This window comes from Colossoma macropomum, unplaced genomic scaffold, assembly GCF_904425465.1.
Source record: "Colossoma macropomum unplaced genomic scaffold, Colossoma_macropomum, whole genome shotgun sequence".
Taxonomy (NCBI): domain Eukaryota; kingdom Metazoa; phylum Chordata; class Actinopteri; order Characiformes; family Serrasalmidae; genus Colossoma; species Colossoma macropomum.
Window position 1 is genome coordinate 43,977,531 of NW_023494795.1, and position 24,516 is coordinate 44,002,046.

The following is a 24,516-nucleotide window of genomic DNA, read 5'->3' on the forward strand; positions in this document are numbered from 1 at the left end:
ATGAGGATATCATCAGTCAGTAGGTCGTTAGTCTGAGCCATTTGGTTTCTGTACTCCTGGAGTGAGAGTCAGCAATAAGTCAGGCTCGTTCAGTATGAGTGTTGGACTCCACCAAGGTTGCGCCTTGTCTCTACTCTTGTTCATGATATTTATGGACAGGATGTCAAGGCGTAGCCGAGGTCAGGAGGGCATTATGCGTGGAGGCCAGAGGGTGGCGTCTCTGCAGTTTGCAGATGAGGTTGTCCTTTTGACTCCATTGCATGGATACCTCCAGCGCAGAGTGTAAAGTGGTTGATATGCAGATCAGCACCTCCAAGTCCATGGTCCTAGCCTGGAAAAGGATGGCATGCCCACTCCAGGTAAAGTGAAAGGACCTGCCTCGGGTAGAGACGTTCAAGTTCCTCAGGGTGTTGTGCTCGAGTGATGGGAAGAGAGATCATGAGATTGGCCGCAGGCTAGGACAGGCAGCAGCAGTAATGCGGTCACTGTACCGGACTGTAGTGGTGAAGAGGGAGCTGAGCCAAAAAGTAATGCTCTCTGTTTACCGGTTGAATGAGATAGCGGATTTAAGCGGCAGAAATTAGCTTTCTTCGCAGGGTGGCAGGCTACACTCTTCTTGACCGGGTGAGGAGCTCAGTCATTTGGGAGGAGCTCAAAGTAGAGCCGCTAATCCTCTGCATTTAGAGGTGCCAGCTGAGGTGGTTCAGGCATCTGATCAGGATGCCCCCGGTCGCTTCCCAGTGGAGTTTTACCAGGTACGGCCTACTGGGACGAGACCCTGGTCTGGAAGTGGCTTGGAGTCCCCTGCAATGAGCTGGAGGAAGTTGAGAGGGACAGACTCATCTGGGATTCTCTGCTCTCTAAAATACTACATCAAGGTTACTCTGGCTGGCGCTCTCTCACACAGTGGTAAACATTTTGGCTGCGTTGGCTGCTGCTTCGAACTCCATGAAAAACACTCTGCTTGTATGATCATTTTATCTTTAGACATTTTGAATTTTATATTTTAGAAAACAGAATAGGGACAATAGAAAAACACAAATATTTTTCCACACTCTCTTTTTACCATGCTTATCCAGACCTGGAAATTACTAAAATCAAATTTCATACTTTTCCGTACTGCATAGGAACCCTGAGACATCATTGCCTGACTTTGACACCTTTGTTTGATGTTTGATCTGTGTAGGTGGACAGATGTAGTATTTAAATCATAAAAGATCTGTGATTAATACGCTATGAAGAAACAGATCTTTTGTGTGCAATCTTGACCAAATAGCCATTTTTGATATATTTTCAGCCTACTGGTACTCTAAAAGTTCATGATGAACAGACATTTTGGGGACAATAAAAAAAACATCCTGCTGGGGGACCATGCCCCTAGACCCCCTTAGTAAAGGCTTAGGCCCCCTATTCATAAATCTGTAGTGGTACCCCCAGGAAGAATCACTCAAATGACTTAGTAAAGTAAAACAAGTAACGCCATTACTTCTGTCATGATTTTTTTCCTGCGTTGAAGAGCATGTATTTGCAGAAATTATGTCTTTACTTGAAGAGAGCTCTCTGAGCCTCTGCATAAAACTACATCTGAACAGCAGATCTACATGTAGGCCTTTAAACTCAGAATATGTCTTGAAGCTATCGGTATATCTGCTATGGTTTATGTCAGGACAATAGACATTCAGTTGTGAAGCATACAAGCAGCTGTTTGTGCCATCACTACGGACACAGAAAACACCCTATAAGTCAGGAAATACCTAATTAAGGTACATTTGCTAGGCATGTGATCAGTCATGGGGCACTTTGCAGTTGAGAATAAGGAAAAAGTAACTAAAACAGACAGGACATAACCAAAACTAAAGAAAGAAAGTAAAACAAACAACACTTCCTACCTCTAATTTGAAGAGATAGCCCAGTTACCCTGAGAAACTACATTAGCCTAACATCATTTAATAGGCTAGAGGTAGCATGTGAAGTTGTATGTCTGAGACACAATTATGTATGTTGCAGAATGTGGGTGATGACATATTGTCTCCCAATGAAACTATTATGAATGACTCAGGAAAAACCAGGGCATAATTTCTGCAGGAACAAGTCAGATCTAGCACTGTTTTTTAGTCCTGCTCCTGCAGGAATTCACCCTCCTCCTGCAGAAAATCAAAATAATTTGTCCCGGTCCCACCTGCACTGAAACGTTTTGGACCAGACCCACAGTTCTGTCAAGGTGAACTGACATCCAATATCTGATATAGTCTATTCACTAATACATTATCTTCTACTGACACGGCAATCATGGTCATCAGGCTCACTGTGAAGTAACTTCATCAAACGCCATTTATTCCCAGTAAACACAAATCAGGAATTAAACCACAGAGTGGTTATTTTATGTAGTTTTGCTAGGCAGCTCCACCGTCTTTCTAAGCTGTGAGAATTTGCGTGTTGTTCACGTGATCAGAACGACTTCAGAATGACTTAATTCCTGGCTCGCAGTCTCCGCTCTAATTCATCCCAAAGGTGTTCTATTGGGTTGAGGTCAGGCCAGTCAAGTTCTTCCACACCAAACTCACTCATCCATGTCTTTATGGACCTTGCTTTGTGCACTGGTGTGCAGTCATGTTGGAACAGGAAGGGGCCAAACTCCCCAAACTGTTCCCACAAAGTTAGAAGCATGAATTTGTCCAAAATCTCTTGGTCTGCTGAAGCATTAAGAGTTCCTTTCACTGGAACTAATTCAATTGTTTTACTATCATTTAGTACTGTTTATATATATTGAACCCTGCTCCTATTTTGAAGGATCCCACAACTGATACCAGGCCACAGACAGTCAGGATGCAGAACAGGTCATCCCACACAGGCCTGCGTACTGAGTTCTTGACTGTTCACTGTGCTCACCCATGACAGCATCACCAAACAATTTAGCACTCACATCATCAAATTTGCTGATTAGACAACACATATGATTCCAACAATGATGAGACACAGCTTTAGGTCTAGAGCAGGGTTTGGCAACATACAACTATTTTACCACCCCCTTGTGGCTCCACTGCAGAATATTTAGGTTAAAATAATATAATCCCCTTTTGCCATAAAATAATAGTTTGCCAACACACAAATCTAACACAGTTTTAACAACAGATGGTCTTACACACTGGAGTCAATGTAGAACTGCTAATTCCACCTTAAACCTTGAAGATCAGCATGTAGACTGCTGTTTAGCAACACAGACAACAATCTTGCCTAACTAGTAGCTAACATATTGCCAAAAAAGAGAAGGATTAAAGACGAACATCGAGAATTTAGAGATGAATGGACTCATTTGCATGTATAGTCATTCCATCTGGTTTCCTGATACGTTAAATCTGCTATGAGAAACTATCAAATGTTAAGAGACATTTTTCAAGAAACTTCCAACTTTTTTAGAAACATATCTTGCTGGAGATGCAAGAAAAACAGCAATAGCTGAGCTAAAGTTTTACGCAGAGCAAAGTAAGTCAGCATTTTTATTTATATTTTTTAACCTACAGTACATTAGAACATTAGCACATACCGAGTCATACACTATATTGCCAAAAGTATTCGCTCGTCTGCCTTCACACGCATATGAACTTGAGTGACATCCCATTCTTAATCCATAGGGTTTAATATGATGTCGGCCCACCCTTTGCAGCTATAACAGCTTCAACTCTTCTGGGAAGGCTTTCCACAAGGTTTGGGAGTGTTTATGGGAATTTTTGACCATTCTTCCAGAAGCGCATTTGTGAGGTCAGACACTGATGTTGGACGAGAAGGCCTGGCTCGCAGTCTCCGCTCTAATTCATCCCAAAGGTGTTCTATCGGGTTGAGGTCAGGACTCTGTGCAGGCCAGGCAAGTTCTTCCACACCAAACTCGCTCATCCATGTCTTTATGGACCTTGCTTTGTGCACTGGTGTGCAGTCATGTTGGAACAGGAAGGGGCCAAACTCCCCAAACTGTTCCCACAAAGTTAGGAGCATGAATTTGTCCAAAATCTCTTGGTCTGCTGAAGCATTAAGAGTTCCTTTCACTGGAACTAAGGGGCCGAGCCCAACTCCTGAAAAACAACCCCACACCATAATCCCCCTCCACCAAACTTTACACTTGGCACAATGCAGTCAGATAAGTACTGTTCTCCTGGCAACCGCCAAACCCAGACTTGTCCATCGGCTTGCCAGATGGAGAAGTGTGATTCGTTACTCCAGGGAACACGTCTCCACTGCTCTAGAGTCCAGTGGCGGCGCTTTACACCACTGCTTTCGATGCTTTGCACTGTGCTTGGTGATGTAAGGCTTAGATGCAGCTGCTCAGCCATGGAAACCCATTCCATGAAGCTCTCTACGCTGTTCTTTAGCTAATCTGAAGGCCACATGAAGTTTGGAGGTCTGTAGCGATTGATTCTGCAGAAAGTTGGTGACCTCTGCGCACTATGCGCCTCAGCATCCGCTGACCCCGCTCTGTCTTTTTACATGGCCGACCACTTTGTGCCTGAGTTGCTGTCGTTCCCAATCACTTCCACTTTGTTATAATACCACTGACAGTTGACTGTGGAATATGTAGTAGCGAGGTAATATCGCCCGATAGAGAATGTGTCTGTTCCCCGAATAAAACAAAGCGCCAAAGAGCCTCGAAATGTCATACGAACTTTAGTGGTAATGTGCGTTCATCACCATGTTATTGTGTCAAGCGGACAATAACTCTCTCCACAGCTGGTAGCTTTATTAGAAACCTTCCACAATTATCAGCTTCTGTCAGCTGTCCATCTGATCCTACCGAGTTAGATATTATGACCAAGCTCTTAGAGGATCATTTTCGATCTACCCTAGATAGTGTGGCCCTATTAAAAAGTAAAATAGTAAGGCAGAAAAAACTCGCCCCTTGGTATAATGACCACACTCGGGCTTTAAAACAGACCGCCAGACAACTAGAGCGAAAGTGGCGCCTGACTAAGCTAGAAGTGTTCCAGTCCGCCTGGAAGGAGAGCCTTACAGACTATAGAAGAGCACTTACTGCAGCACGCTCAGCCTCTCTCTCCTCTCTCACAGAAAACAATAAGAATAATCCTAGATTACTTTTCAGCACAATCTCTAAACTAACAGAGAACAAAACAGTTAGTGAACCCCAGATGCCATCAGCCTATAGCTGCAATGATTTTATGAACTTCTTTAGTGATAAAATTGAAAAAATTAGGCAGAAAATTCAGAATACACAATTAAACTCCTCAAACCTGCATCCCCATAATGCCAGCCTCAACCTTGAGAATACTATAAACCCTGCAGGAAGGCTTGAATCATTTACCTTACTTCAAGAAAATGATATAGTTAAAATAGTTTCTTCCGCAAAATCATCTACTTGTATGTTAGATCCGATTCCTACAGGTTTACTCAAGGAAATTTTGCCAGAAATAACCAAGCCTATTCTCTCAATAATAAACTCCTCTCTTAGCCTTGGATAGATCCCAAAATCTCTTAAACTAGCAGTAATTAGACCGCTGATTAAGAAAGCGAACCTCGATCCCTGCAAACTATGAAATTATAGACCCATCTCGAATCTCCCCTTTATATCTAAGATCTTGGACAAAGTTGTAGCAAAACAATTAAGCTCCTATTTGCATAGAAATCAAATACACAAAAATTTTCAATCTGGCTTTAGGCCACATCATAGTACACAGACAGCACTAGTAAAAATTGTAAATGATCTTTATTATTCTCTGACCAAGAAAAAGTGTCTCTGTTAGTCCTCCTCAATCTTAGTGTGGCATTTGACACAATAGACCACACTATCTTACTAGACAAACTAGAAAACCTTGTAGGGGTAACACGAATAGCTCTTTCCTGGTTCAGGTCCTACCTCACTGATCGCTATCAGTTTGTTAATTTAAACGGTGAATCATCTGTTCTCACAAAAGTAAAGTATGGTGTTCCACAAGGCTCTGTTTTAGGACCTGTATTATTCACACTATATATGCTACCACTGGGCACCATTATCGGTAAACACGGCATAAGTTTCCAAGCGAACCAGATGATAAAATTAAACTTGGCAAGATTGAGGACTGTATGAAAGACGTAAAAGACTGGATGTTGAGTAACTTTCTCCTTCTTAACTCTGATAAAACAGAGGTTCTGCTTCTTGGTCCAAAAGCTGCAAGAAACAAACTGTTTACTTTAACACTTAAACTTAACAATTTCTCAGTAGCATCAAGCTCATCTGTAAAAAGCCTTGGTGTCATTATAGACCCTGATCTGTCCTTCGACGCACACATAACTAATATTACTAGAACAGCCTTCCTGCATCTCCGCAATATTGCTAAATTGAGAAATGCATTATCTCTACAGGATGCAGAAAAGTTAGTTCATGCATTTATTACTTCAAGCCTAGATTACTGTAATGCCCTGCTGGCTGGATGTCCCAGCAAAAGCCTTAACAAGCTTCAGTTAGTCCAGAACGCTGCAGCCAGAGTCCTTACTAGAACCAGAAAGTTTGACCAGATCAGCCCAGTTTTATCAACCTTACACTGGTTACCAGTTAAATTTCGGATTGATTATAAAATTCTCTTACTGACCTATAAAGCTCTAAACGGACTCGCCCCTCAGTACCTGAGTGAACTTCTCTCTCACTATGAACCATCACGCCTCCTTAGATCACAAGGTGCTGCTCACTATTAGTACCTAGAATTAATAAAGTTACGTCAGGGGGGAGAGCTTTCTCATACAAAGCCCCCCAGCTTTGGAACAGTCTTCCTGTTAATGTTCGGGACTCAGACACAGCCTCAGTCTTTAAGTCTAGGCTAAAAACTTACTTTTATAGTAAAGCCTTTGGTAATTAGTTTTCCCTGTCGGTTCTATACCGGCCAGAGTCTCTGCTGCTCTGCTAACACTGTAATCTGTGATCAGTCACCCATTACAGAACTGACTCTCTGTTCTGTCAGTCACTCATTACAGAACTGACTCTCTGTGTGTTTTTCCTTTCTTTCTTTCCTTTGCCGAGTTGAACAGCTGCCCATCCTGTGCGTCTGATGCTGCTGCCTCCTCTGCCTTGATCGGGCAGCCCTCTGGACCAGCTTACCAACATTGAGCCTCCTGCTGTACAACGCCGTGCAAACCTCACCCTCACATCCTGACCCCACTGACGCTGCTGCTGCTGCTGCATAAACTCAACTAATCAAATTAATCATTTGCTCCACCTGTTTTCCCCATTTTTGTACTAACAATGTTTTACTACATACTCAGCTGTCACTGTGTCTTAAGATGTCTTGACAGTATTTATAAGATGTCTTGAGACATTTTTTTATGCCAAGACGTCTCAAGAACGTCTTAAGACGTATGAGTGAAGACAGTGTCTTTGTCTTGAGACATGAAAGTTAACATCTTAAGACAAAGAAGTAATTATTTTGTGTGTCTTGAAGACGAGGCACGACTTAAGACATCAGTTTGTCTTAAGACAGTTCAGTTGAGACCAAAGAGTGGTCCATTACAAAAGGTCCTGTGGTATGAGTGTGGTATTCCTGTGATACTGCCAAACTGAAAATTACTACGGAGGATTACCAGGATTACCACAGCACTGCCTAATGTAAAATATAATGAGAATATAACTATATAAGAGAGAATATAAGTATGTCCTCAAGAAACAGCCTGCTGTAATCTTATGGTTTTTGTGTGATATTACTAAAAGAACATTCACTAAGGTTTTACTTGCTGTACTTTTGTGATTCTTTTTTTTTTTTGTATGTTTTGTTTTTTGATTATTGCAGAAATGTGTTTACAGTGGCAAAATAGCAAAAGAGAAAATCAATTCTTAAACCATTTACCTTACCTTAAAATGTTTAAACTCATTTCCTTATATCATTGAAGTTCATGGTAGAATAACTTTTAATTTGTAACATTTACCAAAGGAGATAATCACAGTCAGTCACAGCCTTTTGCTCATTTGCAGAAAACATGCTATGATTAAAACAACATTGATCTATTTGCAAATGTACAATTGTAACCAGAGACAACAAGCTAGAAACCAAGATAAAACAACTTTGAACTAATAGGAAGTAAATGTACTTAACAGCTAACCTGAGTACTTTAGAGATCACATACCACCAAAACTTAATGCAAAAAAAGCCCTTGGTTCACTCTCTTCATCATCTACACTTCTGTTTATTTTCTTAAGCAGATCAGGGCTGCCCAAAGTTAGACTTTTAATTTGTATAACTTTCAAAATTATTATCTCCAGTATTTGGAAAACACGAACAATAATAAACAAATGTATTTGAGTAGTAATATATAAAGACCTGTATTGTTTCACCACGTAAAATTACATAAACAGATTTTTGTTTAAATGTCCAACTTCATACTTTGACTTTAATATATTAAGACATGGCCTCCAGTGATGCTGTATAATAATGCTGCACAGCTGTCTCGTGTATTTCAAGGGTTTGCAGTTTTCTACTCTGTGTCTAGATAAAAACAAACAAACAAAAACAAAGCAGCACAGTTCATTCAGTACAGCAGAGGTGCGAACCAGAAAAAAAAAAAAGATCTATGGGAGGACAAACAAAAGACTGGCGGGAGTTTAGACCAATCAGAGCGCGGGACTCCGCCGCTTGGACGTTCGGTTTTGAAGCGCGAGCGCTCTCCGCCGTTCCTCCGTTTAAAGCCAAACGCGGCCGTTACAGCCGTTACACTGAGCGGGTCTCTCAGGTCGCTCCCGCGGGCAGTTTATCGAGTTTGTTTAGAGAGTGTTAAACCTGATAAGACTCTCTTACACTCCTTACTGAGACAGCGCCGCCTGCCGGGTGACGCTTTCAGCTCCCAGAAACGAGGATTTTCAGCTGCGTAGCTGACTAACGATAACTACTGACTGGACCGAGTGGAGTGGAGACCGGTTTTACGACTGGAGTCCCGACTGCAGCGGTCAGAGTCTGCTTTTAAAAGGTGAGTAGTGACCGAATGAGATAAGCAGCCTCACTGACAGTCAGCTGGAGTAAACTTTTGTTTCTGTATTTCTGGGTTGATCTGCCGAGTGAAGACACCGGCGGTAGGTTAGCGTATGTAGTTAGCTAGCTAGCGGCTAAGCGGCGTGTCTGTTTACGCCTCGCGGCTGCGTCAGATCTCGCTTAGCACGCGCTCCAAATGAAAGACTGCCTCAGAAATAAACCTAAGACTGATCACAGTGCAGCAGGGTCAGCGCACTGATCACAGCGCAGCAGGGTCAGCGCACTGAACACAGCGCAGCAGGGTCAGCACACTGATCACAGTGCAGCAGGGTCAGCACACTGAACAATACAACAATGAAACTGAACATGGTCCGTCAGTCTGTGTGGTTCAGAGAGGGTAGTAATAATTTTAATTTGCTCAGTTACATTTACTCAAGTAACGTCTCGGTGGATTTGTACTTTCTAGAGTATTTTTAAAATGTATTATCTGTGCTTTAGATTAATAATCTATGTTTTACTCGGCTACATTTATTAGTAATATATAATGACCAGTTTGTTTTGTGTTTTTCATTGTTATGCCTTACTGTTGTTGTTTTGCTGCATTTACCTCATGTGTCTGTTTTGTTTTAGATGTTTCTCATCAGAAATCATCTGAAGCTGAGCAACTGGTGAGACTCAAGTTTTAATTTTTTAAATGAAACTATAAGAATGTCAGACAGATGTTTAGATTTGGTGGGTATTTCAAACAAATATATTTCATGAAGTATTTATGGTAATACAGAAGAGCAGAATGTTTAGGTAAAGCCGGGTTACAGTATTCAAATATCTGCGCTTTGTTCATTCAATTTATTAATGTTATTTGCCATTACAGCTGTGTTCAAAATATCGATATGGCAATATCACCAACACTGTATCAATATTTATGAATTTACTTCTTCACAGTGCTTTAATGTGTAATACTGCAAGTCTCAGAGCCCTACAATTTATAGCATAAAGCATGTGGTAAACATGATCTAATAGAGTTCAGCTCTTATTAATAATCATTTCATGTAATAATTCTCTGTGAGAGAGATTAGAGGCATTGAACTCTTCAAACGCCTGGTTCTTGTCACTGCCACTATGAACAAGGAAACAATATTTTTTTGCATCTTAATGATGAAATTGTGCTTAAAAATCATGTAATTCCCCTTTAACACAGGTTTTAACAGATACAGATATCAGTACTAAGCTCACACCTGCCTCAATAGCAAATGATCATTTCTGTCACATGTTGACTTTGGCATGTTAGAGGATGAAAACAATAGAATTGTGAATTATCTAATCAACTTTGTTGTTTTCAATCCTTCCCAAGGAACATCCTCTCTTTGGGCCTCATCCAGTATGGTGGCAGTCCATATCATTCTCAACACTCAACTGTGCTCTTACACAAGTGGCCTCGTCCTGATGCTTCTTTCATTACACTGAACATCATTGTCTGAACATCAGCTATGCGTGTGAGCTGGGTGCCACACTGGAGTTCATGCATAGGTATTATTTAAAGCCTTGTCACATTTCTTTGTGTACTAAATGCCTGAGTTGATTTTAGATGAGTAAAATTATGTATACTGTACATTATATTCTACTTATAAAGGGAATATATAATGCTTTCCCTTTTATTTACTGTGTTATGTAGCTTTTTGTGCGTGTAAGATACAAAGCTGAAAGTATATGCCAGAGGGAGAAACTCTTTCCCACAGAAACCACTTTTCTCAGCTGCCTGAGGCCTGGAGTTCCCCAGCCCTTTTCCTTTGTTACAAGATGATGTAATCCCATAACACAATCCTTATTGCCCACCTACCAGCGAGCTTGGCACGCCCTCACACAACGCAACGCACCTACTGGAGGCCGTGTATTGGCGGAACCGCTCTGGTGCTTGATCAGTCAGAGCCAAGTGAGCGAGCTGACTAATCAGAGCGTACTGGGCTCATCAGGAAGGAGGGGCTTAAAGACACTGGAGCTCTAACAGAGCGTTTCAGACAGAGGGTGAGTAAACAATTACAGTATGAGAAAAATAATGTGTTTCTGGAACACTGAAGCATGTAAATGTATTATAGTCGACCCCAAAAATACATTTATGAACATTGGAAATTAGCATAACAGGTCCCCTTTAAATTCAGCCTGCTTGTGTACGCAGATCCAAAAATAATTTCAAATTTATTGTCTTAAAATTGATTTTTTAACAGATGCATTTTCCTCATATCTCTGACAAAGAAGACCAACACTGAGAAAAAACAGAGGAAGAAGCGATGGGCTGTGAATCTGACAGCTCTCTCACTCATCACGGATTTAACTCTAAAAGGAGAGATCGGTAACATTAGCAGGGTGATATCAGTAATGTTAGTGTTCAGGCATTACGGCATGGACATATGCACACTGAGTTATCTGTGTCCTGTTTCCTGTGTCCACATAAAATGTCCACAGCTTGACTCTATTCCAGCTACCTGAGTCTGGTATTAATTGTTTGACAGCTGATCATTATCTGGCTCAGGTATGTTAGGAGTGCTGCTGGGGTTCAGACCTCTGTATTACTCTGTTGGTCAGTTTTTCTTTTTAGTCCATATTAATTTGTCTTAAAATTGTTTCCGATCATTTATAATTGTTCATAGTACTATATTGTTAATAACCTCAGCATAACTTATATACGGAATAACAGCAGACCTTAAAATCAGATTCATTGGTCAGAACTGTGTATTTATTGCAGTATATTTCAAATTTCTACACAAAGTCAGTTAACATGTTTTTCTCTTTCTGTAGAACATATCAAGTGTGATGACACTATTGTACTGTGCATATACACAGTTGTAAAAACAATAAACAATAACTGTAATTATATTTTTTGAAAGCTATGTGGGTGCTTTTTCATGGGCTATGCTTTGGATTGCAGAGTAAATTATTTGAATGTAGAAGTATTCTGAATTTTTAACAGATTAACAAGGAAATACAAAACTGTAAAATAGTGATTTTCTATACCCCTTTAAATTACTTTACTGTAATTTATGCATACTTATTATTGTTCTTTGTTCTCCTTATTATTATTTTAAAAGTTGATAAAATGATACCTTCATTAAAAAATGAAGCAACTGTAAAATAGTCTGTAAAAAATGTATCTTTAACACATTTTACCACATTTTTAAAACATTAAGGGTTAATTACTATAAAAAGGTATTTAAAAGCACTGAATTAAATTTTTAAATTTTGCTGCAACACTGTATTACAAAATAGTTGCATAAGAGTCTTCCCTCATACTACCACCATGTTGAAGGCATGGTCTGAACTCACAAATAAACTTTCATCATATCACTGATTCCATAAACTTTTCTAATGCAACAGAAACATTTAAAGGAGAATTACACATTTTTCTAAACTTGGCATAATTCTGTCATTGCGATGTAAACAAAGTCATTTAGTGGTTTCATATAAAATGGCTTATTGTAGAGAAAGCTACAGACTGGGAACCATGTGCCTATTATTATTATTATTACTTTTGTTGTTAAATTTGTTCTGAAATGTATAAATGTAGTATGTACTAATGTATGTAATGTTTGTATGTTTATAAAATGATATGCAATATATTAAAATAAATGATACCATTATGCATCCTACATAGAACAAAAAAATGAAAAAAAAATAATTACTATAATTTTAGCTATAAATAATGTTACATTTTAAAATTCCCTTAAAATATTTAAAAGTAAAAGATTTATTTAAAGAAATGTAGGTAAAATTTAAAAATACGTATTATACACCCTACATCTTGAGACGTCTTGAGATGTTATTACTGCCAAGACATCTTAAGATCCGTGTCTATAGACACGTCTTAAAGACATGTCTTCATGTCTTAAGACATGCCTCAAGATGTCCTAAGACGTCTTCATAATGTGTCTTTAGACATGTCTTAAGACATCTCAAGACATGGTGATGGCTGGGTATGTATCCGGTGTCGACCAGAGGAGGACGGGTTCCCCTTCTTGGTTCCTCTCAAGGTTTCTTCCTGTTTCTCTTAGGGAGTTTTTCCTTGCCACTGTTGCCACTGGCGACGCTCATGGGGGTTTGGACCCGGACTTCTTTTTGTAATGCTGATTTTTTTGTTTTGTAAAGCTGCTTTGTGACAACACCTGTTTTAAAAAGCGCTATATAAATAAACTTTGCTTTGCTTTGCTTTGCTTGCTGAGAGCGACCCATTCTTTCACAAATGTTTGTATAAGCAGTTTGCATGCCTGGGTGCTTGGTTTTATACACCTGTGGCCATGGAAGTGATTGGAACACCTGAATTCGATGATTTGGATGAGTGAATACTTTTGGCAATATAGTGTATTTACAGCCAAGATGTTAAAATGTTTCCACAAAATAACATTTGGGTTGACAACCCCTGGTGTACGGAAAGGACAACATTGCTGATTAGATAGTAAACAAATAAACAAAGGCATAATAACCAAAAAACACCCAGACATAAAGTGCCTGCTGCTGATTACAAGATTTCTTTGTAGACTGTTGTAGTACACATTGCTCACGTGTTTGTAAAAGCAAGACGTAGAAAGTTGAATTCTCTTCTACAGGGCTGACTGAAACAGCATCATTCACATTATTTTTGTAGCATTTCAGTGATACGCTTGAGTTTAATTTGACAGCTTGAATACAAACCTGAATGGTGTCTGAGAGTGTTCTGACCCGTAGCATCACTGTCTACTTTTGCAGAAAATGCTTTAATTTTTTGTAATACACCCATAACATGATAAAACATGTTTTCCTGGGAAATGAGCAATACAGCACTACAGGACATGCCATGCTAATTTACTACAGGCACTACATTACCCATTAAGCTGCATCTCTCCAAAAGATTGAGCGGCTAACGCTTTCAGTCAGTATGTAAATATTTAAAATGAAGACAGCCACACAGCAGACAAGGTAATGATAGCTCATAGCTGTATGATTTGGCTAGCCACTTATAACGGATAACCAACCAAAAATATATATTAGATCCTAAACCCCTAGAAAACCCCAAAATATTTGGGATTTTTTTTTTTGTATTTTGGGTCAATTACAATTACAATTGCAATTATAAGCTGTTTACATGAGACAGTCACACATGCCATACGTTATTATATTATGGAGCCCCTTGGCTACTCAGATTGCCATTATTTGACATCTGTTGCTCATAAAAGTCCTTATATCATTTAAAACATTTCTGTACTCGGGTCACAAAACAAAAACCTGTTTTAGACACATCGTAGCTCATTAAAAAAAAGGACATACGAAACATGATGAAGATGAAGCACAGGACAGTCAATGTGTTAGAGTACCACATACGTCCACAAAACACCAGTTTGTTCAGGGTAATCAGGCATTTCCTGTGTTTACTCCCATTCACTCACTCAGAGCCTCTGGACTTCCTGCTCACTCCCTGTTATGCCTTTTAGACCAGGGTCTGGAGGAGGGGCTCTGGCTTTGCTCAATTCTAAACTCAGAAAAACAGGAAATGCGAGGCCTTAGAAGGGGACTGTTGAATGTGCTACGCAGATGTTAGACTACGTGTTTTGGGCCTGAAGAACTTTGAACATCAACATGAAAACGTGTTTTTAAATCTCCACCAAAGAGCTGTTGATTTCAAAACTTAGATTTCATAATCCTGAACGGTACCAGCTTTCCAGAAAACCATCAGGTGAGTCATGCAGAGTTAACTGTGATCTTGTCCACCTACATGCTGAAAATATTATGATAATATGAAAATATTATAAACATGAATGTCGAAAGTAACTTAAATTAAAAATGTCTTTATTGAATGATCTACTGTTTACCTGCCTTAAGTGGGTTAATTTTATAGTTTGTTTCTTAATCTGTGCCCTTTTTGTAAACATTCCTTTTTACAAAGTCCGTCTAATACTGCATATGTATTATGGGCACCTAGGACAAACTCCATGTTGTCAGTGATTTTCTAAGTAATAAAAATGAACACATCCTCTACAGAGAACACACTTCTGCAAATTTTAATGCACATTTACTCTTAAATTTGCTGAATTTGACATATTGGGGAAGAAAACATGTATGGCCTGTGCAAAAATTTTGTCACATTTCATAAGGCATCATTTATTTTATTCCAATGTGTTAAACTCAGCAAATAAACAGAAATTGTGCACTAAAATTTCCAGAAAATGCCATGTTTTCTGTACAGGATATGTTGATGTATTTTCAGTTAGAGCATCAACAAAACATGTAATTTGACAGAAGGTGTTCAAGCTTTTATGTATAACTGTACATAATTACAATTACTGTAGCCCTAATGTAAAATGCCAGTGCCTTTGTTGTTTTGCTTCAGTATGCCATGTTGTATCACATTGCATCATATATTAAAGATATTATTTAAAGTACTGAAGTAGAACAGGTTACAGTTTAACGTATCACAGTTTTAATTGTGTGATGTATTTTTTCTCCACTGGAGTTTGTTGTTTTTCTAGTTACTGCAGTGGTTCTTAAAGACACCAACATGAATACTGAAAGTTTGCTTGAAGTTGCAACCCTTGGAAGACAACTTCATTTGGGGATGTTGTACGACTGCCACAACGACTCCTTCATTCCAGGTAGGGGTTCACTGCTAGCATCTGCCTAAAACACCTCAAACACCTTACCTTTCTGATGAGTTCTTCTTTCTTTAGGGGTCTACCTGTGGGACATGGACAACATACAGAAGAACACGATAGTGAGGCAGAGCCCAAAAACATCTTTCAACATTCATCTCACTGACTCTCTGGAAGAAAAATCAAAAATATTACAAATAAGTTCCTCTCTTAGTGCGAGTATATATGCAGGGTTAGTAAACGTGGAGGGATCGGCCAGTTATTTGAATGACAGATCATCTTCTTTACACGAGTGCAGAGTGACTGCCCAGTACAGTGTGAGGACCAAGACTGAGCACCTTAACATGAGCCAAATAGGAAGTGCAACCTACAAAGACATCGAAGACCCAAATTTGAGTTCTACTCATGTCGTTATTCAGGTAGAATACGGTGCAGAAGCGCTGATGGTGTTCAGTGAATCAGCATCAGATGAGCGAAACAAGCAAGATATTCAATCAAGCATGAAACTCATGGTGAATAAGATTGGCTTGTTAAATATCAGTGCTGAGGGAAAGGTTCAAATGACTGATGAAGAAAGGAAGAAAGTGCAGAACTTTACCTGCACCTTCCATGGTGAATTTGCATTGGAGGAGAACCCAACCAACTTTGAAGAGGCAGTAAAAGTCTACAAAAGTCTCCCCAAACTGCTCGGGTCAAATAAGGAGAATGTGGTGCCCAAGAAAGTCTGGCTCGTCCCTTTAATAGAACTTGTGCCTTCGGCTCCAGAGGTCAAGCACAAAGTCAGCAAAATGAACTGCATTAAGTTACAGAACATCATGGAGCAGCTGAACACTGCACAAATGAGAGCAAATGACATTTCTAAAGAGAGCGACTCCATTCAGGCCACTGACATCACTAAGAAGATGAAAGATTTTGGAGAAAACCTTCAGAAATACACAGTTGTGTGGAAAGACAACCTCTTTAAACTCCTCCCTGAAATCAGGAAGGGAGCAGAGAAGGAAGAAAGGCTGGAGAAGATGTTCGGTCTTCATGAAGAATCACCCTTTGGGCCCAGCAAAACGGACCCCTGGCTGAAAGAAAGAGAGACTGAACTCAGCGTTATTCATTCATACATTAATGAAATTACAAGCAAGGTCCCAAATCTGAAGATCGTAGCTCGTGAAGACTTAGACAAAGTGCTGCCTGATCCTGGAAACAAAGTGGTAGGGGCGTTTGTGTTCACTTCTCTTAAAGAAGATGACCCTTACCTGGACTCCCTCAGGTTTTGCCTGGACTCTGAGAAGTTCACTACAATGGAATGTTTACCCTCTGATCTGCAAACGTCAGTCAAAGATGAAACTCCTTGGTACAAATGTTCTAAAATCTCAAAGAGCATGAGGGAATGTCTTGAATTCTTTTGTGCACTTGCCCAGAGTCCTAAAATGTTTTCCATAATCAGCTACGTCCCCTATCCTTATAATGAAGGTGCTTCTGTGAGGCAATATTTAAATGGGAAACTTGTCTGTGTAAATTGCCTAAACCCATTTGAGCCAGAGGTGGTAAAAATCAATGGGAACACTATAACCATGAGACGAACAGAAATATCTGGGCTTATAGAAATTTTGTACAAGAAAAAGAGTGATGGAGACAAAGCACAGGATCAGAAGGTGCCATGGCCAGATACCCAAAAAGAGATAGTGATCTTAAACCTGCTGCCCAACACTGAGTATGAACTCACAGTTAATGTCCATCAAAATGTTTTCAAGGTACAGAAAATGAATTTATTTTCTAATTTCCATCACACTATTAACACTAGTCAGTACTGTCAGTAGTAAATTAGTGAGCATTCACACATTTAACTGTGACTAATTCTGTGATTTGCATTACAGACTTTCACCTTTGTGACCAAACCAAACTGAAGCATCGGCTCCCCAAGACAAAGAGACACAACAGCTCCTTATTGAAGATGTGAAGATTCTTGTTTTACTGCAGTGGAGTCTTTCTTCTGTAACTGAACCTCCTTTTTTGTAGGAAACTGTTAGTCTCTTTACTGCATTTTCTATTTTAACACATCTGATTCAGCTCATCTGCTAAAACTGATGGCCTTTTTAAATTCATTTAGGAATGTAAATGTAGAGCTACACATACAGAGGTTAACGACTAATCTAATGAACCAGACATGCAGTTTCAGGTATACAGTCACGTCTCTGCTGTGTTGAAAGAGAACTGAGTCCTGTCTGTCTTTTTAAGACTCACTGTGTTATACATCTGATATTCTGGGATATATTGATTTGTATCTATTGATTAGCTGAGATTAGCTTAAACTGTATTCAAACATCTATTGATTAGCTTAGATTAGCTTAAACTGTATACAAACATCTATTGATTAGCTGAGATTAGCTTAAACTGTATACAAACATCTATTGATGAGATTATCTTAAACTGTATACAAACATCTATTGATTATCTTAGATTAGCTTAAACTGTATACAAACATCTATTGATGGGATTATCTTAAACTGTATACAAACATCTATTGATTATCTTAGATTATCTTAAACTGTATACAAACATCTATTGATTATCTTAGATTATCTTAAACTGTATACAAACATCTATTGATGGGATTATCTTAAACTGTATACAAACATCTATTGATAAACTGAGATTAGTTTAAACTGTATACAAACATCTATTGATGGGATTATCTTAAACTGTATACAAACATCTATTGATAAACTGAGATTAGTTTAAACTGTATACAAACATCTATTGATTATCTTAAACTGTATACAAACATCTATTGATTAGCTGAGATTATCTTAAACTGTATACAAACATCTATTGATTATCTTAGATTAGCTTAAACTGTATACAAACATCTATTGATGGGATTATCTTAAACTGTATATAAACATCTATTGATAAACTGAGATTAGTTTAAACTGTATACAAACATCTAGTGATGAGATTATCTTAAACTGTATACAAACATCTCTTGATTAGCTGAGATTATCTTAAACTGTATACAAACATCTATTGATTATCTTAAACTGTATACAAACATCTATTGATAAACTGAGATTAGCTTAAACTGTATACAACATCTATTGATAAACTGAGATTATCTTAAACTGTATACAAACATCTATTGATTATCTTAGATTATCTTAAACTGTATACAAACATCTATTGATAAACTGAGATTAGCTTAAACTGTATACAAACATCTATTGATAAACTGAGATTAGCTTAAACTGTATACAAACATCTATTGATAAACTGAGATTAGCTTAAACTGTATACAAACATCTATTGATAAACTGAGATTTGCTTAAACTGTATACAAACATCTATTGATCAGCTGAGATTAGTTTATATTCAAGAGTTAAAAAAAGTAATTAGTTGTACAAACAGTTTGTGCACTTGGAAGGTGTAAAAAACACGGGTGATTGGACAGAGGCTCTTGGACAATGTACGAGAAAGAGGCTTAAAAAAAAGAGTTAAAAGAGTGATTTCTCTCTGATGTTCTGGAGGTTAACAGTAGCAGGCCGCTATCTGTGTTTTGGGAACAGACAGAGAGAGTAACTAGTGTTGGAGCAATGCTGTTAGATACTTTGGCTTTTTGATTCATTTTTACATTCATTTATTCTTTCATTTTCTATTCTCATTTTTATTTTAACCAACTTCAACATTTAATCAATGATTTTTCTGCATGATCAACATTTTCTTCAGTATCATAAACCTTGTTTTGTGTGAGGAATTCTTCTAATAAATCTGGCAAAGACATTGCTGACTGTGCCGTGACCTCATTTCTGCACCAGTTCAACCCACATCTTACTCACTGTTACTCAGGTACACTGATCACTGATACTTTCTTTTAGATTTTAAAGTAGATTTTATATCAATATTTATTTCATTTCATTTATTTGGATTAAGGGCGGCACGGTGGCGCAGTGGGTAGCGCTGTCGCCTCACAGCAAGAAGGGCCTGGGTTCGATTCCCGGCCGGGCGACCAGGGTCCTTTCTGTGTGGAGTTTGCCTGTTCTCCCCGTGTCTACGTGGGTTTCCTCCGGGTACTCCGGTTTCCTCCCACAGTCCAAAAACATGCAGTCAGGCTGATTGGACATGCTGAATTGCCCCTAGGTGTGTGAGTGTGTGTATGTCTGTCTGTCTGCCCTGCGATGGACTGGCGACCTGTCCAGGGTGTATCCTGCCTTCCGCCCAATGACAGCTGGGATAGGCTCCAGCACCCCACCGTGACCCAGAAGGATAAGCGGTTTAGATGATGGATGGATGGATATTTGCATTAAGGTGTTCGTCTTGACATCACTCACATTTATAATTATTGCCAATACCTTAAATAATTTACTTTTATTCCATTTTCTTAAATGGGGATTCTGATGATTTGGAATTTGATTTAACAAGCAGACAAATAATATCTGTTCCTTTAATTAAAATTTTTGATTGTTAATTAAAAATGTGTGGTTGCATTCTATTAGACTGATTTATTTACTTGATACTTTTTAAATATATAAATCAATAATTCAGAGGCCTGTAAAAGAATAACTGATGTGCCAGTTGTCCTCATATAATTGGCATCCAGTTAGGTGTAAGGGAGCATTTAATATTGGGAGGTGGACCAATTTAACCCAGTAAGAGGCATGCCCAGTTTTATTGAAACGCCAATAGCTGCACAGTATTTGTCACATACACCGATCAGGCATAACGTTCTGACCACCTCCTTGTTTCTACGCTCATTGTCCATTTTATCAGCTCCACTTACTATATAGGTGCACTTTGTAGTTCTACAGTTACAGACTGTAGTCCATCTGTTTCTCTGATACTTTGTTAGCCCCCTTTTACCCTGTTCTTCAGTGGTCAGGACCCCCATGGACCCTCACAGAGCAGGTACTATTTGGGTGGTGGATCATTCTCAGCAGGAGTTTTTAAACACTGTGTCCACTCACTGTCCACTCTATTAGACACTCCTACCTTGTCAGTCCCCCTTGTAGATGTAAAGTCAGAGACGATAGCTCATCTGCTGCTGCACAGTTTGTGTTGGTCATCCTCTAGTCCTTCATCAGTGGTCACAGGACGCTGCCCACAGGACGCTGTTGGCTGGATATTTTTGGTTGGTGGACTATTCTCAGTCCAGCAGTGACACTGAGGTGTTTTAAAACAGTCTGTAATTGTAGAACTACAGAGTGAAGAAACAAGTAGTGGTTTAATGTTACGGCTGAATCGTGTATTTACACCATTTATATGCGGTTAGAGCTTATCTTGGACAAGGTGAGCACATAGCTGGAAGGACTTTTGAAGCCTGCTCTCTCCGAGCACCACTGCAGCAGCGTATTTGAATGAGGTTTTTAAAGAGTGCTCAGTGAGACTGAGGGAAGGTGCTGTTTTAAAGCTCTTAATCAGAAGGTTCTGCTGATGGACGGCGGTGAGTGGTTCGTGCTGAGCTCTGCGTGTTTGTGGCTGTAATTCTCTCTCAGGTCGCTCTGCTGGTTAAACCTCCTTTACTGGATCAGTGTTTCACCAAAACAGGAGGTTTTTTGGTTTTGGCTGCTTAAATTTTATGTCACTAGTGTCTGGACTTTTGTAAGAGTGATAAATGATGATTTAATAGGACTTGCACCAAATCACACATCTTACTACTGCATAAGCAGGGAGCTAAACACCTTCTTACACTTTTTACTCAATCAGCTCAATGAGGAAGCTGAACAAAAAACAAAACTATCTTATGATAATATTGTAACCTCTTGCACTTGTTAGCTTTAAATACTGTAGATACTAAATCATATAAAGTTAGGCTGACCTAATTCCGCTGATTTTTCAAATATGTAAGTGTAAAATTGTAACCAAAGTAATTCAGAGTGGTTTTGTGTAAAATTGTTCACTGTCACAACCACATGTATGAGTCTATATGGAATGTTGATGATGGAAAATAGTGGAAAACCTGAAATAATAAGTTTTCTTTGGGGACTATTTTGCCTCACAGCGCCTTGCATGTATCCCTCCACCATGAATGGAGTTTAAGTTCTCTAAACGATCATAAAACAGGGTCTTAGTCATCAGGCAGTGAATTCATAACCATTTCATGTAGTAACTTTCTGTGAGGGAGGTTTTAGAGGTGGACGTCTGGTTCCTATCACCACCACTGTGAACAGTTCTGACTCTGTAAGTTTATCTAGAACAGAGCGTTTCACACCAAACCACTCTGAACCACACTGATTACATCTTAACTACTTAATTACGCAGAAATGTTGAAAAACTGCTGGATTTCACCTTTACCTCTTATAAGAAACATGAAAATAAACTGCATATGAGTTTTGGTAAGTCCAAATGTACTGTACAACAATCAAAGATGAAAAAGTATAAAGTTTATACAGAAAAACTGCTGACTGATTATATGTAAACGGGGCAATCAGAACTGATTCCCATCTGAATTGAAGTGCTGTCCAGGTACTGACCGTTTATAAAAAGGGGTCATCTCTGGAGTTATTTGGTGCACTGCTGCCATCAGCAGCACACAGCAATGCAGCAGCAGCAACCCACTACACATCTGTGTTTGTTTTGCATTGTCTGCTAACAGGAACGTTTGTGTGAACTTGTGAATTTGTTTCGATTCAGCAACAATTTAACTGAGCAGTGTGTAAGATTTAGTGGCATCTAGTGGTGAACTTGTAGATTGTAACCAAATGAATCCTTACTTACCACCTTCTACAGACGCACTATAGAGAGCATCCGGAGCAGCTGCATTACTGCCGGGTTTCTCCTACTCTCCTCTGCCATCTGGATGAAGGTATCGCAACATTCGGGCCCTCACAGCCAGACTGGGCAACAGTTTCTTTCCACAAACCATCAGATTCCTCAACTCCCACAGACTGAATTAACAAATACCCACATAGACACACACACCCTCACACGTACACAACAATATGACACCATCTCATTCTCCATGTCTTGACATTCCAGATTATGTCTGAGAGTGTAATTAAATATAATTATTTAATTTCATGCTGAAATACTTAACATAATTTATATTTCTGGTCAACTGAATATTGTATTCTGTAAGGGTCCAGCCTAAGCCACCAGCCACCAGCAGAGGGTGACGGCAGCAAAGTGCCATAACTTCAGGGAACTAAAATTCCCAGAAGCCCTCGTGCTGCTTAGGCCCAACCTGACACCCCTGTGGACTCCTCTACTTAAGGCTGGGGCAAACAGCAGCCCTTTGTCACACCTTTGTAGAGGAGTGACCGGTACGGTACTTAGCCCAAAAAAACAAAAGAGAGTAGTTTCCTAAAACTACTCAAAAAAATAAAAAATACACAAGAAGTCTTGAGCTACAAACAGCTCTAAGCCATACAAAAGGTGTTTGCTCCACTAAGAGCAAACAAGTGAAACATAAAGTCTACCTTCCCTTCATAATTACAGTGGAAGTGTCTTTTGCTTTCTCATTATCGTTTATTTCACGTTATTTCAGATTTGAGCCTGGCTTGGGTCACCTCAACCCCAATGTGCTAAATTCACACTCTATTGCCTCAATAAATTTATTTAAGACCTTTTCTCACGGGTTTTCATCTTTGCACTTGGGTCTGCCTCCCTGCCGTCCTGTAACAGTATTCCATTATTGCTGTTCTGGTTCCTACCTCAGTGACTGCTACGCTCAAATATGCTAGATTATTTGTTAATATGTCATAGTATGTTACATCCTGCTTTTCACACTCTACATATTGTCAGTACCATGTACTGCCTGTGTTCTATTTTGTATTTATTGTAAGTCTTTTGTATTTATTGCACTATACTGTCTGCACTGTGTATATTGTAGCATTTTTGCACTTGTGTTCCTGTGTTGGCCCTGAAGGAATGATTCACTGTTTAGTTTCACCATGTACTTATATAAAGAGCTATTCTGGGCCAGCGGTTCCCAAACGTCAAAAAATCAGACATACCCTTGAAAAAACCACCTCAGTGACAGTTTAGTATCTTTAATCTTAGAGTGTACAGTACCACAGGACCTTCTTTTGTTCTTTATTTTTTTTTCTTTATTTTTATTATTTCCTACATTGCAGATTATTATTTTAGGCTTAAAAACTATGAAAGAACTCAGTTCTATAAAGAGCTATAGAACTGTGTACCAGCCCTACATTAAGAAGATGAACAATTCCACATATTAACTCTTAAATTAATTAACACCTGTTATTTAAAACCATTCCAGGTGACGACCTCATGAAGCTGACTGAGAGAATGCCATGAGTGTGCAAAGCTGTCATCAAAGCAAAAGGGGGCTACTTTGAAGAATCTAAACTATAAAACATTTTCTGGTATGTTTTTTGTTTACTACATAATTCCATATGTGTTCCTTCATAGTCTTCAGTATTGATCTACAATGTAGAAAGTTATAAAAATAAAAAAAAACATTGAATGGGGTGTGTCCAAACTTTTGGCTGGTACTGTACATCTGGTGTGTTGCGTCAACACATGATAACGCGTTAAGGTGGATTCATTTTATAAGTCTACGCGTCTTATATATGCATCATGGCAATATAAGCGTGTCTGTGTGCGACAGAGATGGAAACACAGCAGGAACTTTAAAGTCTGAGGGACTGTAAAAAGTTTGGGAACCACTGAGTTGATGAAAACACAGTGATTCATAGTTACAGGTGATTATATGTAACGAATCACTGCTGCATCATGTAGAGCTAAATGACCATTGAAGTGACGACACCAACACATCAGCTTAACGTGAGGGGACCTTTGTTTTCTCCGCCTGCATAAAGAGCGCACAGGATAAATACACAGGTTTCGCTGGGCTTTTTCTGTCTCTCAGCTGCGCCTGTTAAACACAGAGCACTCTCATTACAGCTCAGCTATTTCACTATATATAAGCTTTTACAAACAGAATGATCCAATCAGAATGGAACTACAGCACCTGTCTAAAAACAACCAAATGCACCACTGAGTATTGGTTTAATCTCATCATATTA

General features: G+C 39.1%; 1 protein-coding gene and 1 long non-coding RNA gene across 3 annotated transcripts; both read left to right on the top strand.

The window, feature by feature from the left end:
• The first annotated feature begins 8,880 nt into the window (after positions 1-8,880).
• On the top strand, positions 8,881-10,365 carry LOC118816264. Its single transcript, XR_005007855.1, has 3 exons — positions 8,881-8,931; positions 9,564-9,601; positions 10,285-10,365. It is a non-coding gene; the product is annotated as an uncharacterized LOC118816264 (long non-coding RNA).
• A 4,043-nt stretch (positions 10,366-14,408) lies between these two features.
• Positions 14,409-19,306, top strand: LOC118816021 (stonustoxin subunit beta-like). 2 transcript variants are annotated; one of them, XM_036582509.1, is made up of 4 exons: positions 14,409-14,631; positions 15,406-15,547; positions 15,623-17,289; positions 17,413-19,306. In XM_036582509.1, exons 2-4 carry the CDS (start codon positions 15,454-15,456, stop codon positions 17,440-17,442), a joined length of 1,791 nt encoding a protein of 596 aa, XP_036438402.1. In that variant the 5' UTR covers positions 14,409-14,631; positions 15,406-15,453; the 3' UTR covers positions 17,443-19,306. The 2 variants fall into 2 exon arrangements, with proteins under 2 accessions (XP_036438402.1, XP_036438401.1); XM_036582508.1 differs by having other exon boundaries at positions 15,409-15,547.
• Positions 19,307-24,516: the final 5,210 nt, after the last annotated feature.